The 18563-nt window shown below is 42.4% G+C and overlaps 5 protein-coding genes across 5 annotated transcripts; 2 read left to right on the top strand and 3 right to left on the bottom strand.

The window, feature by feature from the left end:
- Window positions 1-10890: 10890 nt before the first annotated feature.
- On the bottom strand, window positions 10891-11461 carry NUU61_008892 (C2HC-type zinc finger protein; the record flags this gene model as incomplete). Its single annotated transcript, XM_056659417.1, is given in 2 exon segments — window positions 10891-10909; window positions 10920-11461. The coding sequence occupies 2 exon segments, from the start codon at window positions 11459-11461 to the stop codon at window positions 10891-10893; spliced, it is 561 nt and encodes a 186-aa protein (XP_056507710.1).
- A 2691-nt stretch (window positions 11462-14152) lies between these two features.
- NUU61_008891 (uncharacterized protein) lies at window positions 14153-14532 on the top strand (the record flags this gene model as incomplete). The annotated part of the gene is made up of 2 exons (XM_056659416.1): window positions 14153-14191; window positions 14290-14532. The coding sequence occupies 2 exons, from the start codon at window positions 14153-14155 to the stop codon at window positions 14530-14532; spliced, it is 282 nt and encodes a 93-aa protein (XP_056507709.1).
- A 379-nt stretch (window positions 14533-14911) lies between these two features.
- Window positions 14912-15434, bottom strand: NUU61_008890 (U4/U6-U5 snRNP complex subunit LSM6; the record flags this gene model as incomplete). The annotated part of the gene is made up of 2 exons (XM_056659415.1): window positions 14912-15261; window positions 15329-15434. 2 exons carry the CDS (start codon window positions 15432-15434, stop codon window positions 14912-14914), a joined length of 456 nt encoding a protein of 151 aa, XP_056507708.1.
- A 220-nt stretch (window positions 15435-15654) lies between these two features.
- On the top strand, window positions 15655-16845 carry NUU61_008889 (small ubiquitin-related modifier domain-containing protein; the record flags this gene model as incomplete). Its single annotated transcript, XM_056659414.1, has 1 exon — window positions 15655-16845. One exon carries the CDS (start codon window positions 15655-15657, stop codon window positions 16843-16845), a length of 1191 nt encoding a protein of 396 aa, XP_056507707.1.
- A 185-nt stretch (window positions 16846-17030) lies between these two features.
- Window positions 17031-18324, bottom strand: NUU61_008888 (12-oxophytodienoate reductase; the record flags this gene model as incomplete). The annotated part of the gene is made up of 3 exons (XM_056659413.1): window positions 17031-17405; window positions 17476-18111; window positions 18169-18324. The coding sequence occupies 3 exons, from the start codon at window positions 18322-18324 to the stop codon at window positions 17031-17033; spliced, it is 1167 nt and encodes a 388-aa protein (XP_056507706.1).
- Between the last annotated feature and the right edge of the window lie 239 nt (window positions 18325-18563).

The following is an 18563-nucleotide window of genomic DNA, read 5'->3' as shown; positions in this document are numbered from 1 at the left end:
CCACTAGATAGTTAAATAGTACTATCTTATAGTAAAGAGAACGCTCTAGCAGCGATAGTAGAGAAAACGCCGGAGTTAACGCTATCCTAAAAAACTAAAGGGATCTAGATAATTTTATCCTATATCTAATCAAAATTCGGATCCTTAGCAATAGCCACTAACTATTAAAGATTAAGAACAGAAGATATAGCCTACTCTAGGGATATTTATTTCTTATCTAGAATCGCTAATAATTCCGTATCGTATTCCGATATTTTAAAACTACACTTTTTTAAGAATTTCTATTACTTACGTAAATAAGTATAACGAGCTAACGTTTTTCGAATCTTATCCTAAACTTCCGCTAAACGATCTTATAACTATTAAAGCTCCGGCTCTAAGAGCTCTAACTCGTTATTAGCGATAGAAATATCTTTTATTACCTTACCCTCCGCTCGACGAAGAAGATCCTATTTATTATCTATATAGAACTTCCTACAGTAAGGATAACCACGCCGAGTATACACTATATACTTAGAGTATCTTCGGGTATAATCTATTATATAATTTTTACCTAATAAAAGATAAAATTTGTACTTCACTAAAAGAGAGAAACTATTCTCGAGAATAAACAAAACTTAGTTTTGCCAACTAAAACTAGGATTCCGGGAAGGACAGTAATCGACACCTTTAAGAATAAAGTTAGTCTTACGTTTAGATATAACGTAAAAGAAAATAGAAAAAATAGAAAAACTATACTAACCTAAAAAGGAATAACGCTTATAAAGGCTTTAAGGGTAGAAGCCTAAAAAAGGGGGAGATAATATTATAATCTCTATAGCCGCTAAACTAACTAAGGAAATATAACTTACTAATAGGCTACCGAGAGCTAACTAAATAAAATAGTTATATAAAACGAAAAGGGAAATTAGAAGGAACGAATAACACGTGACTAGAGTAGGTATATAACTAGTTAGTCTTAGTAGTATATTCGGAGTATAGTATATACTCGTTATCTACTAAACTATCTACTAGATTACCTACTACTATAAAAAAACGGATATATAAGAATACTTATTTATCGATATATATTTAGTTCTTCGTGATCAATCTTTATACTATTATTATTTAAGTACTATTCACAGTCTCGACTATAAAAGCTAAAAACCTTAACGATCTTAGGAGCTTACTTAGTGATCTCGGATCCCTAAGTAACTAACTTAATCGGCGCCCTAACTATTATACCCTACAAGTACCCTAGAGACCCAAGTCCATCTAAGGCCCTACGCGGCATTGGTACGGTTACGGACTATACTTAGGGATCGCAGTATTCTAAGAGAAGTATCACCCTTTAAGGACCCTACTCACCGTGACCAGTTAGTGGTTCGTAACATCCCGAAGCTCTTAAATAAATATAAGCTACTTCTCCTTAACTTTAAATTTAGTAATATATATAAATATTATTAGATCCTATATAATAGATATATTTAGCGTCTCTTATCGATAATAATAAATATTATACACGGAATTAAATAATCGCTTAACGTTAGTATTAATAACTAGGATTAAGAGGAGATTATAAACGAGGTTTATAAATATAAGAAATTTATACTAATAATCCTTCTAGAACTAATAAGGTAGGATTAGGATAGTATCTAGATAGAAGGCGGATTATAATAATTAGTATAATATTTAGATAGATTAGAACTAATATCTTTATTAAAATTAGGGTTCTAAAATAGGCCTTAAAACCCTGATTTTAATAGGGGTAGAAAGATAGAAACTTAATAGATTAGAACTAGGGTTTTAAACGATTATTTAGAACCCTAGTTTTAATAAAGATATATATAGAAACTTATCTTTTTTAATATATTATATTACCTTAGACTAAGAGCTTAAAATAGAAGAATCAGCTATTAAAAATATATTAAGCTTATTAGTTTAATAGGACTATTTTATTTTAGATAGTAATTAAGAGCTTAGAATATTACTAGTTTAGTAGCTTAGAAGCTAATCTTTAAGATTTCGCTAGTATTAGATATTATAATCTATCTAAAGGTAGTCTTAGTCTTTAGTTTAAAAAAATTTAATCTTATATTAAGGGGTTAAGATAGTACTAATCGTATAGATATTACTAAGCTCTTTATTATCTATTATAGAGTAATATTTACGGAGTTTATCTTTAGCTAATTTAAGGGCTTAATATATCTATTATTTCTATCTAATCTTCTTTTTGCTAAACTATTTAATTAATCTCTTAAGATAATTAAATAGTAATATCCTTTATTTTTAAGAGGACTATAATAAATTAGAAAAATAGTTAGGTAATATTAAGAAAGTAGTCGATCTAACGTTATTTATCTATATCGATTTTAAGATAAGGATAATTATATTTAGAGTAAAATTAATTAAAGACTAGTTATAACTACTTCGTACGTCGGAGTATTAAAAAGGTTAAATTCTATCTAGTTCAGATATCTTAAATTAGAACTAATTAAGGATAATCGGGCTAGAGACTAAAGAAAGACTCCCGATATTAAGGGTTTATATTAATAAAGATTATAAGGTTTCTAATCTAAAATATAAAGTAGATTAGTATTTTAATTAATAAATAAGGAGTATAGATATATATTTTTATAAGAGTTATTATAATATCTCGTTTTTGTATTTTTCGACGGGCGTATTAGGTATATTTCTTAGACTAAATAGTCTTAATTACCTCGTTCTAAAGGTTTATTTTTATCTAGCTAAGTAATTACTTTAAATTTAACTAAATTATATATATAATATATAGAACCCAAATAATTATTACTTTAGAGTTAATATCTAATAATTAAATAGAATCTTAGATATTTAAAATAAAAGTAGAGTTATTTAATATATTATTAGTTATTATTATAAGTACTTAGTCTTCGATCTAATATTTCTAGAGGATATTAAGGAGGGTTATATTAAGATTCTACCTAGAGTATATACTAGAAATAGGTTTAAAGTTAAATAAAATCTCTCAATAATTCTAGTCTATATTAATAAAATAGCTAGAGATAGCTATAAATATTTATTAAAATAGTAATATCTAATAGTTAAGACTAATAGAGAGCTTAATCTTAGATAGAAGCTTCTAAAATAAATCTTTTTATTAATTTTAAGTTATTCCCTAGATTCGATACTATATAGTTTAATAGAAAAGGAAACTAGGGATAAATAATAATAATTAGGTTATTTAAAGAAAGGCTTAAAATTTAGGATATTTAATAGTTTAAAAAGGAAGCTATAAAGTAGTTATTATAGTAATTAATTATTATTTCTATAGCTCTTAGATAATTAGCTAGGCTATTCGAGGGGAGTTCTTAGCCTAAGAAAGATTAGTCTATAAATTAAATAATAGCTATATAATATACTATATATTCTATAAGATATTAGATTATTAAATATTTAGTAATATTTTAGCCTTTCTAGTATATACTCTGATTTTAGTAATATTAGAGACTTATTATCCTATTCTTAGTATAGATTAAATAGTCTATAATCTTACTATATTATTTATATAGGAGTTTTGGCTCTTCTATTACTAAATATATAACTTAATTAAAATATAACTATATATTAGTCTATTATAGATCTTTCTAGTTTATCTTTTTTATAGTATTATAAGAACTACTAATTTAGATATTAAATTATTAGTTTAAAAACTCTACTTTATTTATACTATTAAAAATTATCTAGATCTTTTTCCGATCGTCGGATCGTTTTAGTATTAGTAGTATAATAGGAGGGAGGCTTTACTTAGTTTACTGGCTTTTTAGTAGTTCTAAGAGGGTATCGAGAAATTAATTAAAATAGAAAATAGATAATTTAAACCCCTTACTCTTAATAAGAGAGGGAGGGTACGAGATAGATAACTAAGATATAAAAGAGATATAGTAATAGTATATTAAAATAAAGGACTTGAGATATAGAAAAATAATCTAAGGTAAATCATCATAGATTTAAGGGAATATATAGATCTAATACTTATTTCTTATTAGTAGATAGGATTTAGTATTATCCTAGTACTAAATTTTATAACTAATTAGAAGATACTCTACTAATATATATAAAGCTTATTAGATAGTAAGAAATAGATTAATAGATTAACCTATAGATTAACCCGTTAACCTAAATAATTAGGTAAGAGTAATACCCTAAGACTTTTATTTTTATCCCCTAAAAATTTTAACCTAACCAGCCAACCTTTTTACGTAGATATATTAGAACCGGGACTATAAATAAATATATAGATAGATTAAAACCCTAGTTCTAATAGAGGTAGAAAGACTACTATAAAAAGGCATATATTTTATTATATCTAGTAAAAGGGGGACTACATAACCCTTTTATAGCGAGAGACTTAAGATATAGAAAAATAATCTAAGATAAATTATTATAGATTTAGGGGAATATATAGGTCTAATACTTATTTCTTATTAATAGGTAGAATTTAGTACTATCCTAGTGCTGAATTTTATAACTAATTAGAATAGGCTCTACTAATATATACAAAGTTTATTAGATAGTAAGAAATAGGTTAACGGGTTAATCTATAAGCTAACCTATTGACCTAAACAATTAGGTAAGAGTAATACCCTAAGATTTTTTTTTATCCCTAAAAAATTTCAACCTAACTAGCTAATATTATTATTTTATATAAATTCAGAAAAAATATTTAAAATAATTCTTTTATATAAATAAGACTATAATATACTTATATATTAATAAAGAAATATTAGATATTAGATTTATATCTATTTTATTATTTCTAATATATATAGTTTATTTATATAAAAAATAGAAGTACTACTATAGACTTTAAATATATATTTTTAGGTTTAGTATAAGAAATAGTTAATTAATATCTTCTTTCGCCTATATCTATCTATTATAAAATATAATTCTTACCTTAAAGTATTAAATTAATAAATTAATATATTATATATTCTAAATATATTATTACTATATAATATTCTTTTTATAAAGAGTTAGAATTATAAGTTATATTAGAACAAAAACAATATTTAATAATAGTATATTATTAAAAAAGGTAAGCAAATTATCTATCCTAATTAAGAAATTTATACTAAAATAGGTCAAAAATAGGTTAACCTATTAACCCACGGGTCAACCTATGGACGGGCCAGGATTTTATTGACCCGACCCATGGGTCGTGGGTTTGGGTCATGGGTCAAGATCTTTGACCCATGGGACGGGTCTGTCCATATCTAATAGCAACCGACCACTTAAGGGAGTCAACTTACTGATAGGCCACTAAGAGCTAACTAACCCACTGTTACGCGTATCTAACTGGTTACTGTGAGTTGGTCCTTAAAGGTGATACTTCTCTTAGTAACTACGAGCCTTAAGCCTATCCTTAATCGTACTAATACCACGCCCGGCCTTATATAGATAGATCCTATTAGGTATTTACAAAGATATACTAGCTAAGTATATACTAAATAGATTAGTACTCGTAAAGAATATACTTGGCAGGTGTTACGAACTGCTAACTGGTCACGGTGAGTAACGTCCGCAAAGGTGATACTTCTCTAGGAGTACTGCAGGCCTCAAGCGTATCCGCAACCGTACCAATGCCTCGGGGGCCTTCTATGGGCTCGGGTCTCTAGGGTGCTTGCAAGGTGTGCCAGTTAGAGCGCCGGTCAAGTCAGTCACTTAGGGATCGAGGATCACTAAGTAAGCTCCCAAGACCGTTGGAGGGTTGTCGCTATGTTCGAACTGTGAAGTACCAAAGGGTGGTTCCAAGTAACAATGATGGGATTGATCACGAAGAACTAAATACATGTGGTAAAGACTGTCCTTATATATCCCTTGCCCAGTATTCCACGCCCTCGTTTGTGGTATACTGCATGCAGGCATGTAGTAGTCCCATTGATATACCATCCGATATACCATTCCTTGGCGATGGATCGTGGTATATTGTCACGTGACTTATACCCTTGTTGTCCTGCATCATCACCGCGGGGTTGGTTGGCTCTGGTTTCCTCTTGTACCCCTGTTGGCGCGAGTGAGGTGGCTTGGTTCGTAACATCATCTCCCCCTCTTCCAGATTTTCGTCCTCGAAAAGTCCTTAAATTCTCGGTGTCCCCTCTAGGTGAGTTCCCACAATGTTGTCCCGTCATGTCCCCCCGCACTGCCGTTAAACCGAAGCGTAACAAGTACGCTGATAACGCTCGTTTGGGTGATAGGATTGAACGAACTGGTCGCCCCGTGGATTTCCCGTGCGATTATTGTCTTATTCGTGGAAAGTGTTGCATCATGAGTCCTTTCGTGAAGAGTAAGAAGTGTTCGACTTGTGCTCGTCGTGGACACACTTGTGAGAGGAGTTTCCACACAGATAAGGAGTGGGATGACCTGCAACAAAATGAACGAAAGTTGGCGTCCGATCTCGAGGAGGCCCAAAAGCAATTTCTTCAGCATTCGCAAAAGATGAATGAGGCGATGGCAAAGGTCCTTCGCCTCCAAAAACATCAACAATTTCTCAAAGAACGTGGTGGTCGGATGTTGGATCACGATCAGACGACGTTGGATCGGTTAAACGAAGAGGATCCCCCTACCGCCGAGGAATTTCGTGATTTTGATCGGTTGGCGGAGCAGCAGGAGATTCGTCAATTGGCTGCTACGTCGGGAGACGCTAGTCTGATGAGGATGACTCAGTCTCTGGATCAGATGCCTCCTGGCTTCTGGAGTGTCGAGGCTGCGATTGCCGAAGGGAATTTCGATCTATCCGCTGGTGGAACTGTTGAACCAGCTGAGAGCAACCCGTCAGGTGCTCAATAGGTTCCCAAGTGTTTTCAGAGGTATCGTACCCCTTCCATTTGACAAGGTAGTGAGGCTTGCCACTGATGCGTTTGTTGTCCAGAACTTTTTCGACTTCATATTCGTTTTCGGTTTCTTCTTCGATTTCCACGTTGGTAGCGAGTTCGGCGTTTTCTGGTGCGGGTTCGAGTAACGAGATATGAAACGTTGGGTGAATGCGTCGCATGCTTTCTGGTAGTTTCAAGCGAAAATTGACTGGTCCTGTTTGTTCTTCAATTTCGAATGGTCCCAACTTCAGGTGGTCGAGTTTCGCGCTCGGTCGCTTGGTTTTGATGTTTCGTCGTAGGAGGTAGACCTTCTCCCCCTTTTTCAGATCAGGGCCGGCTCGGTGGCGCTGGTCGTAGTGCGTTTTCATGCGTAGGTTCAGAAATTCGATGTCTCGAGCCATTTGCATGTGGAGTTGCTTGATCCCGGTGGTCAGTAGTCTTGCGGATTCTGCCACAGTTCTCTCGTTTCGGGGTTCTCCGATTAACTTGGGATTATACCCATAGTTCGCGAAGAACGGCGATTCCTTCGTCGTTGCATGCATCGCGTTGTTGTAAGCGAATTGTGCAATTGGTAACAATCCTGCCCAATCGTCTTGCTGGTGGTTCACATGGTGTCTCAGGTATTGTTCCAGAGTCTGGTTGACTCGTTCTGTCTGTCCGTTGGTTTGCGGGTGATATGCAGTAGAGAGTCTGTGCTCAATACCCATTTGGTCCGCAAATGATTGCCACATATTGGATGTGAACAGTTTGTCTCGGTCCGATGTGATCTTGTCGGGTACTCCATGGTTTCCGAAAACGTAGCGAAGTAGTATATTCGCCATTCGGTTTGCGTCGATGCTTTCTTTTGTCGCAACCATATATGCGTACTTTGTGAGTCGGTCGACAATGACCATGATCATATCGCAACCTTCTGATTCTGGTAGTTTCGTGATAAAGTCCATGGTAATCCATTCCCATGGCCGCGTTGGCGTGTCTGCTGTCTGCATTTCCCCGTAAGGAAGGTGTCGTGATGGCTTGTTCCGTTGACATGTGTCGCAACTTTTGATGTACCCCCTTACTTTTCGGTGCATGTTCGGGATGTAGTAGTTGCGTGAGATATGTTCCATTGTTTTTTCAACTCCCATATGTCCGTGCGTCGGGAAGTCGTGGTGTTTTTTGATGACTTCGTTCTGCAGCGATCGTGGAACATAGATCAAGCCATGGATGATGACGAATCCGTCGTCGCTTGTAGTGCCGTTGTGACGTTCGTTCCCGAGGACTGCTTGCATTGATTCGTCCTCGGCGGTGGCTCTTCGGACCTTGTCTAGCCATCCGTCGTCTTCGATTTCGCTGGTTGCTGCGAGTATTTGTCGGTTGTAGACGATGTCTCCTTGGTCGTTTGTAGTGAGGATAGCGGGCTCCGCTTCCTTTGTGCCGATCTGATAGTCAGGTCGTCTGCTGAGTGCGTCTGCGACAGCGTTTTCAGTCCCTTTGCAGTGAACAATCTTAAAATCGTATTGTGCAAGGGTTTCAGCCCATCTAGCTTGCCGTCGAGTGAGTTTCTTCGTGGTGGTGAAGAATGTCAGGTTGTGGTGGTCCGTCTTGACCGTCACAGTATGCTTTGCTCCTTCGAGGTACGCTCTCCAGACTTGAAATGCTGACACTATAGCAAGCAGTTCTTTGTCGTGGATGTCGTAATTGAGTTCTGCGGGGATCATCTTCCTAGACCAAAATGCGATTGGTCTGGGCTTTCCGTTTTCGTCCGGCTGGGTCAGTTGTGCTCCCAGGGCGTAGTCTGACGCGTCGGTTTCCATCGTGGTTGGCTTTTCGTAGTCGAAGATTCCAACGACTGTTCGTTTCTCGAACAAGCTCTTGAGTTTTTGGAATGATTCTTCTGCTTTGTCGTCCCAGTTGAACGTTTCTCCCTTCTTGGTGAATCGGTATAGTCCGGCGGCGTATTTCGAGTAACCCGGGACTAGTTTCCGATAGTAATTTGCCAATCCAAGAAAGCTTTGTACGTCCTTGACGTTTCTGGGTGTGGGCCATTCCACAATGCTTTTGACCTTTTCTTCTTCCATTCCTAGACCGTCGAGGCTGATGGTGTATCCAAGGAAGCTGGTTTCCTGGACGTGGAATTCGCATTTCTTGAGCTTCAGAGTGACTTTGGCTTCTCTGAGCTTCTGCAGCACCTTTTTGTTGTGTTCAATATGTTCTGCTTCGGTCTTGGAGAATACTAAGATATCATCCAAGTAAGCGATAACAAAAACATCGAGGTATTCTTCCAGAACGGTGAAGATGAACCTCTGGAACGATGCTGGTGCGTTGGTAAGACCAAAAGGCATAACCACATATTCGAAGTGTCCGAATTTGGTCCTGAATGCTGTCTTCCATTCATGGCCTTCCTTGATCCTGAGCCGATTGTAAGCCTCAGTGATGTCGTACTTGGTGAAGTATTTGGCTCCTTGAATGCGGTCTTGGATCTCGTGAATCAGTGGTAACGGATGTCGATCTTTGATGGTAATCGAATTTAATTGTCGATAGTCCACACAAAGTCGAAGACTTCCATCTTTCTTTGGTACGAATAGGATAGGATATCCTGCTGGTGAGGTGGATTTCCGAATGTATCCTTTCCTCAGGTTCGTGTCGATGTATTCCTTCAGCGTCTCCGATTCCTTCTGTGAGAGCTGGTAAATTGGTCTGAATGTAGGCTCCTTGCCTTCTTCGAGGTTGACCTCGTGGTCGTACGGGCCATGCTCTGGTAGCGTGCCCTCCTTTGGTGGCGTAAACACATCCTGGAAGTCTTGGTATTCCTCAGGAATCTGTGTTTCTTCCCCTGTTGCACAGAGGGCTGTGGAGCCGTGTTCAACCATCACGTACTCCCTTAGCTCGTCGTCTGTCATATCCGGTCGTTGCTCGGTGTTGACGATGGTACTGGCTTCCGTTGCCTTGTACTGTGCCCCGCCTCTGGGCCGAGTGCTCCTCTTAAGTTTGCCTTCGTGAGGGCCTCGAGGGCCACCTGTCACCCCTTGACTAGGTCCCTGTGCTGGTCTGTATCTGTTCCCGGTCCATGTCTCACTGGTTTGTCGGCATTCACATCGGTTGAAGACAATGAGTCCTTTCTGCCAATCGATAGCTGGGTTATGTCTTCGTAACCACGGAACTCCTAGCACGACGTCGTACTGCCCGAGGTTGGTGATGTTGAAGTTGATTGTTTCAAAATGATTTCCCAAAACCATCGGCAGGTCCCCTGTTTCGTGCGTAATTCCCGTGCTGAGTGGTTCTCCATTGAGTCCAGTAAGAGGTAAGAGCTCCTCTTTTCGTCGCCGCTGGATTGTATATTCCTGACAGCACTGTGGGCTCATGAAGTTTCCGCTGGCTCCTGAGTCGATCATCGCTCGCATATTCTTGTATGCGACGTTGACGAAGACTTTCATATGTGCCCCCCACTGTGTTGCTGCGAGTTGTGGTGTGGGTGCAATTTTCTTGTTGCCGTGCCATGTTCCTGTGTATTCGGGCTTCCACTGGGGTCGTTTTTCCCATCGCAAAGGTCTCGGCTCAACTCCAAGGTTGAGTTTCCCTGGGTAGTGGAGCATGCAATTGTCGTCGTAGCATCCTACAACCGCCCTGATGTCATGTTTCGGGTGTCGTGCGTATCCTCGACACGCGCATCGTGGATGCTCACATGGACAGGTTGGTTGGTCCTGGGATAGCTCTTCCCGAGCCGACTCATCCTGTTGGCCTTTTGTCTCGTCACTCGAGGTTTCTCTGTTCCTGGGGTTTTCCTGAGGCGTTTCCAGGATCGTCTCTTCCGTTTCTGGGAGTGTGGGTGGAGTTTCTGGGATCTCCGGCGTTCCTGGGATTTCAATTGGTGTCCTCAGGATACCTGTGCCCCACTCCTGGGAATCGTCCGACAATTCCTGGGAGTCGATGGTGTTCCAGGGACCGTACTGGGTCCATCCTTGACTCTCAATATCTTCTGAGCCTTGCTTGAAGCGCTCAAAGTGTTCCTCCGCGCTACCAGCTTGCGCGGGCGTCCTAAGGACTAGGTCGTCCATATAGACCTCGTTGTTTTGTGTCAGTTCCGCGGCATGATCCTTCGCGTACATCTGCGGCGAGTTTTCGATGATTTCATAGTCGATCTCTGGGAATTCTTCGTCGTCTGTTTCGGAGAGCATTCGCTCATCCCGATACAGTCCTGGTGGCTTGCTCCCATCCACAATCATGGGGCCTTCCCAGTCGCGCTCCTGCGTCGCGTAGAGCCGTTGAGGCTTCCCTTGTTCTGGTTTCTCGGTGCCAGTAGTGTCGTACGCACCTCTTCGTTCTTGGGTCGCGTTCAATTGTTGGGGTTTCTCCTGCCTCTTGCTTCGGCAGTCCTTGATTCGGTGTCCTGGCTTACCACAGTTGAAGCACAGGTTGTTGTTTTTGCGTCGTTTCTGTTCTTCGGTAGGCAGCCTTGCTGCATCGAGTTCCATTGGTTTGGGTCCGTAGGGGTCGTTGTCCCTTCTCCCAAAGTTCCGTCTTTGTTGGAATCGTCCGCCGTTTCCTCGTCCTGGGTTACGGCGCCATTGTTTAAGTTCGCTTTCTTCTCGCTGTCGGTCGTAGAAGCGGTTATCGATTCGTACAACAGTGTCGACGAATTCATTCATGGTGGTAGGTCGTCCGATTCGAGCGATTTCGTCCTTGATGTGTGATTTCAGCCCCCCATAGAATGGTGGAATCAAAGCGTAGTCGTCCCATCCTAGGATTGCGGCGTGTGCCATGAACTCGGCAACGTAGGCTGTTGCGGAGGTGGTTTGTCGAGTTCGTGCAAGTTTCCGTTCAGCCGTTGCTTTCGCGTCGATATCGCCGAAGGTTCGTTCAAGCAATTGTCGGAAGCTGCTGTATCGCGAAAAGATGCCCTGGGCCATGGCAGACCAGGCGTCTGGAGCCTTTTCATAGTATTCTCGAATGTACGGTTCCAACCAATCCCATGCTTGTCCTCGTAGGTATGATGACACAAAGATGACTTTTGCGGCGTCGTTGACTAGCCTTCCTCTGTTCATGTCAAGGTGCATATCCATCTGGGTGAGGAACCCTCGAAGCTTAGATCGAGTACCGTCGAAGCTCTCTGCTTTGGGTAACTTGATTCCCACGGAAGATGCTGGTGCGGAGGCGGCGATTTGGGCTGCACTTTGCTCGACTGAGTCTCGAAGGTCTCCAATGTCGTGGTCATGCTTGCTGCTAAAGGTGTTGAGCTGGCTGATCAGGGTGTGAATCTGTTCTTCCAGTGCCCTGACTCGTTTCTCATCTTCATCGTCCGAATCCAAGTCGGTGTGTCGTGTTTGCGTTTTCGGTGGCAGAGGCTCGATCGCCTTGCCCTTGTTGTTACTGCCGTGCGACGCCATGATGCTTGGACTTCACGGTTCGATGACAGGGTGATCAATGTGTTACGAACTGCTAACTGGTCACGGTGAGTAACGTCCGCAAAGGTGATACTTCTCTAGGAGTACTGCAGGCCTCAAGCGTATCCGCAACCGTACCAATGCCTCGGGGGCCTTCTATGGGCTCGGGTCTCTAGGGTGCTTGCAAGGTGTGCCAGTTAGAGCGCCGGTCAAGTCAGTCACTTAGGGATCGAGGATCACTAAGTAAGCTCCCAAGACCGTTGGAGGGTTGTCGCTATGTTCGAACTGTGAAGTACCAAAGGGTGGTTCCAAGTAACAATGATGGGATTGATCACGAAGAACTAAATACATGTGGTAAAGACTGTCCTTATATATCCCTTGCCCAGTATTCCACGCCCTCGTTTGTGGTATACTGCATGCAGGCATGTAGTAGTCCCATTGATATACCATCCGATATACCATTCCTTGGCGATGGATCGTGGTATATTGTCACGTGACTTATACCCTTGTTGTCCTGCATCATCACCGCGGGGTTGGTTGGCTCTGGTTTCCTCTTGTACCCCTGTTGGCGCGAGTGAGGTGGCTTGGTTCGTAACAGCAGGGTATAAGACCTACCGATCAGGTAAAGAAACAAGGGGAAGGAGTAAGAGAAAAAGTATATCTTTATTACTATCAAGACTGAATCTTATCTTATTAGCTTAATATGAGAGTATTACTTTATTATATAATATCTTCGTAACTCTATATATTATCGACAATATAAACGATTAGGTCTCTATTATATATTGTGATTATTCCACTATAGAGTGGATTAAGTAACGAGTTCCGACTTCCTTCAGGATTATATGATATTACCTAATTCACCCCTTCCGTTAGTTAGGAATAACCTTATGCCTCACCATCTTGGTAGACCCTTTATAGTACTAAAGTAGCTCCTCTATTTATAGAATAGTTATCACAAAAGTAAACTATAAATAAGACTAAAAGTGATATCTAAGTAATAATATATAATTAATTATAAAGAATTAGATATATATATAGTAAAAACCTTTTCTATATATCTAGTTCCTCTATATTAGTATCGGTAATAAAAGATATAGTAATAGATAGCTCTTAATAGGCTCTACTAGTTAATTAATATACCCTTCTACTAAGGTAAGGTTATATATAGGGTTAATCACCTAGTGATTAAGATAGTATTCGTTGTGTTGCTTGATTAGTAGTTATTCTTACACCTCGTCCCACGTGACTCTTGGATTGGTTGGCTCTCGGTGGCCCATCGGTAAGCTGAGTCCCTTATTTAGTGGGCAACTGTAGGGGTCGTAACACCCACTAAACAACACTAGGCAATAAATCACGTAAGAAGCTAGGTATCTATATATGATTTAGGTAACGGCTACTAACTAATTACTACTAGAATTATATTATTAGTAAAAGTAACGGTAAGGACCCTGTATAACTACGAGATATAAGGCCTAACGTGGCATTAGGACGGTTGAGGACAGGCTTGAGGCCCGCAGTTTCCAAAAGAAGTGTCACCTTTAAGGACCAACTCACAGTGACCAATTAGGTACGCGTAACAGGGAGTTATTCGAATTTCAATATAGTAGAGTAAATCTAAATTATAGGTTGAAACTAGACTTTTGGCCGCATATTGTAGTAAAAGAATAAAGAATATAATAAATCAGGGATCCAGTAGGATTTAGGATCTACTAAGGAGCACTGACACCAAAAGATATTGCGTGAGTAGAGGGCACAGCTAATAGTACACATCACGAATCATGTGACTAGCTAGAGCTCTTTATATGTGGACCCATGGATATATCCTTCCCAAGTTCCACTCATCTGCTAACCTATATATCCCACAACAAAGAGAACGCTGGCCTGCAGGGCCATCTACATACAACCCCAGGCTTTCGCCCATCGCAGCCAATAAACTAGTAACAGACCACTACCATGCCGGAAACCGATCCGCCTGACTTTGATATCTCCCAGGTAAGTCCCTGCTCCCTTGAGGAGTACATGCACCTTTTCGATCTCGCCACAGTCGCAGCTATGGCCTATATACCAAAAGCTAACCTCTGATGCAATAGGCGCTCGCAGATATTGCCAAGTATGTACCTCTAAATGACCTGACATGCTTTCCCTATTTGACATCATATTTTGTTAGGGGTGAAACGGCTGCTTCGGCTCTAGAAAACCACCTTGATGTGCTAGAAGGCAAGGTTGATGAGCTTGTGGCATTGTTTGAGGAGAAAGGGCCCACTGCCCAGGAAACGATCCCAGCAGATAAGGATACGGGCGACAGTCAGACAGAGAGCCGAACCACAAGTTAACTTGTTAAATATCTGCCTCTATGATGTCGAATTCTAGGGTGCAGTGATTCGCAGTCCGCCGCGGGGCTGGCAGCCCTGCCAATACGCTACACGGAGGTCCTGCAGTCCCAACCAAGCAAAATACGGGAAGAATGGGTTGATTGGGATTTATCTGATGGCCAACAGGGAGAGGGTTGTGAACCGAGCATGCCATTGCCGTATCATTCCAGCCCTGGTAAGTAAGTCGGTTCTGATCGGCGACACGGATTCAAATACCGATGGCTGAGACAAATACAGAGGTGTCTGGCAAAATAAAATCCAATGACATACAATGCGGCCATAGCTTCATTCGTGGAAGTTGATCTCCAACTGGATTGCGGGCAAATGAAGCAAGCAGATATTAGGATTTGCTCTTCGGTTGCAAGGTCCACCAGAGAACGGAAGACATTCTCGATTTTTTTTTTTTCATCCTGTCGTCGAGGTACTCCTGTTCACCACCAGCGGGCCTCTCATGGTCGATGATCTGGTGATAAACGCAGGGAACAGGACTTTGGATCAACTTGCGGAAATATAAAGCACTATATGAGTCAGAATCAAGAAACCGCAAGACCAAACCGGCCAGGAAGAAGATCTCACCATTATTTCCCCGCACAAAAGCGTCCCCATAATTCCGTCTTTGCTTCCCGTTCACGAATTCCTCGGTCTTCTCCAGGGCAATATTCATGTAACCATCGACCGACTGCAGTTCGCCTGTACTGGTATCAGGAATGGAGGCAACACGGGGGAGTAAAACAACAGAAATACTGAGAGATAGTACCTTTGTAAACCACGCCCGAATTCAGCTTCACAATCACAGGCGCTCCGATGATTTCGCCCAGAAAGGCTGAGGGGTCTTTGCCTTCGGAGGATGGACTGTTCTCCATGGTTGAAATCTTCCCCCTTCTCTTAAATTCAGGTCGAAGTTTAGCAAATTCCAAAGCTCAAAGCCCTAATATCCAGAATGAGCCAGATGCCACAAGACGCCGAGGTTGCACCAGAGAGGGTGTGATCCAAGAGCCTTAGGCCCAAAGGCGGTGAGGCTCCATCTTGCACTTCAAAACTGCTCATCATAAAACTACCCACCCTCATGGCCTCATGTTAACGATGCCCTCGTTTTTCAAAAAGCCCTCCTGGGCCATCACGGGAACTGAGGCTACAGGAACCGAATTCTACCGACGATCTGAACAAACCTATTCGGATATTGTTGCTGCCAATCGAGATGCACACAAACCGAAGCCTGGTTCTGATTCCATTGAAGCCGACGGTAGACGCCATAAACGACTTCGTCTTTCGGATGAAGGTTCCGCTCAAGAATCGCTTCCTGCACTCCATGGTGAGGAACACGAATCAGAAAGTCCGGGCACGCCTAGAAAATCAGCGGCAAATTTTGACAAGCGTGGCAGGCCACTGGAGAAGACTGGACTTGACCAAGATGATAAACCGCTGGAGACGAATGTCACACGTGTATCGGGCCCCTATTATCTGGCCGATAATCCCGTTGATACCGACCCAGGAGATTCTCCATTGCCCTCCACCCCTCACCCCGTGATGCCCCAGACGCTCAAGCCAATAAATGACACCTACAAGTCCACCACAGGTAGTGTGCCATGGGAACCCAGCTCCTCGTTTGCTTCTCCGCCTGAAAAACCATCGGGACCCACGGCCGACGACCCGGTTGTTCAGATTCTCATCACGTCAGAAATTGCGAATTCAAAGCCATTGCTTGTCCACCGGAAGATGTCCCAAAGTCTCAGAGATGTCCGCTTGGCATGGTGCAAGCGCCAAAGCTTTGTGCCGGAAACACAGCCGTCTATATACTTGACCTGGAAAGGGCGGCGTCTATTCGATGTGACAACCTGCCGAAGTTTGGGGATTAAGACCAAGGGCATGATTGCTGAATTGCCGGGCATGGATGATGACACAAATGTCGCCCAAGAGTTGCGTATTCACATGGAGGCAGTCTCCGATAGTCCTATCGCAGGCCGCCGACAGAGTCCTTCTCCCAGCACTGGAGGGATATCTCCGGCACCACACAAAACTGAGGATGAGGAGCAAAACGAACCGATGAAGCTTATCCTGAGAAGTCCTGGGTTGAATGACTTCAAAATCAAAGCAAGACAGAAAACAATGGTTTCCCGACTAATATCTGCGTTCCGAGACAAACAGGACATTTCTCCCGACGATCATGTTTCCCTCGTGTTTGACGGGGACAAGTTGGATCCTGATACTTGCCTGGGGGAACATGATATTACAGATCTCGACCTGGTGGATGTTCAGGTCACCAAGCGTACCTAGGTGTTTCTTCAGAATTGATCCCTCTCCCTCCCTCTGCAACCCTGATGTTTGACTGACCCTCGTAGTGTTATGTCGCCCCTGCTTGGATGGAGGGTTCCCACACTTGGTATCTAGGTGGTTGTACAAGCTAGAAGCACCTGGGAGGGAGATGTCTACTCACAAGGCATTGCGCTATAACACATACACTACCTAATGATCAGGCGCTCTCGTTGAACTTGTTTTTCCAGACTCTGTTCTTTCGCCGTAGGATAATCAATGTAGCCTTGGACATTGTCCTCGAAGGGTCCAAAAAATCGCTGTTGCTCAAATTTAGCCAGTGGCAACCCCTGTTTCAATCGATGAACTAGATCGGGGTTGCTTGCAAAGAGTCGAGCATATAGCAAGGCGTCGTACTGGCCCGACTCAAGCACGCCCCATGAGGTCTTGTCGTCCCATCCGCCCGCAGAGAAGAACGGAGTTTGACCGAAGATTGCACGAAAGGCTTCGAGGGTCACCCCGTCCATTCCCCAGCTACGAAGGTAGCTCTTCTTTTCCGCTTCGCTGAAGTATTGCTCGTGCGTCTGGGAAGGGTTTGACCACGTGACGGTTAGCGCTTCCATGATCGGACCCTGATCGCAGAATTGAACTCACCGGCTCGATGAAGCTGATGTATGATAGACGAGGATGTTGTTTTGTGAGGCTCGTACAGAGATAGGACCATGTCTCCACTCTTTGCTCTCCTCGGGCCTGGTTGAAGAGACCAAAAGGCGTCAATCGAATCGCCAAATTCTCTTCCCCGACCGTTTTTGCCAGCTCGTCCATCAGTTCAAGCACAAATGTGCACCGCTTCTCCACCGTGCCCCCATACTCATCTGTCCTCTTGTTGATGCTCGAGCTCAGAAACTGCTCTGGAAGATAGCCGTTATGTCCCACGACCTCAACCCCATCAAACCCAATATCCAGTGCCGTCCGAGCTACGTTGCAGTAGTCACCAATAGTACTTTGGATATGCGGGATCGATAGTTCAATCGGTGGGTGATCCGCATAGCGGACCGGCTCTTTGTACCCCACGGGGACGTGCGAATAACATTCTGTGGACGAGTCCCAGACCGTAGCTGAGGCCGACACTGCGGGACGACCGGTCATTTGAGGGATGGTGGCTCGACCAGCATGCCACAGTTGGCAATACAGGTATCCACCCTTTTCATGGACGGCGTCGACCACCTTCTTCCATCCGGCAGCTTGTTCCGGAGTGAACAGCCCACAAACACCTGGCATTCCATTGGCCTGAAGAAATCACAAAGGGTCAGCTCGAATTGAATCCTTCCTGGTTCGAGTGCTCACCTCAAGTGAAACCGGCACGCCCTCTGTGATCATCAACCCTCCCTTGGTAGCCCGCTGGCTATAGTAAGTGGCCATCAAGTCGCCCGGGTACCAGACTCGATTAGGGTTCTCGGGCGTGCTCTGGGGATTCAAAGGCACCCCTCGATTCCGTGTCATGGGAGCATGGATCACACGATGTTCGAGCTTGATGTTCCCGGTTGGCAATCTCCAAGGGCTCAAAGAGCCTCGAGTTTGCCCGCGCAGCAGCTTCAACAGCAGAAACCTGAATAGCCATTTGAGATAAACGTTCTAATGACTTCGGAGAATGAATCGCAAGGAATCTGGGCAGAAGAATGGCTTCTCTTTATTTGGGTCTGTTGAAGCGGGGAGGCCCCAATTCCCCAAGTGGGCCTCCA

The sequence above is a fragment of the Penicillium alfredii genome, assembly GCF_028826965.1.
Source record: "Penicillium alfredii strain IBT 34128 chromosome Unknown utg000011l_segment0_segment0, whole genome shotgun sequence".
NCBI lineage: Eukaryota > Fungi > Ascomycota > Eurotiomycetes > Eurotiales > Aspergillaceae > Penicillium > Penicillium alfredii.
This window is presented reverse-complemented; position numbering and strand designations above follow the sequence as displayed.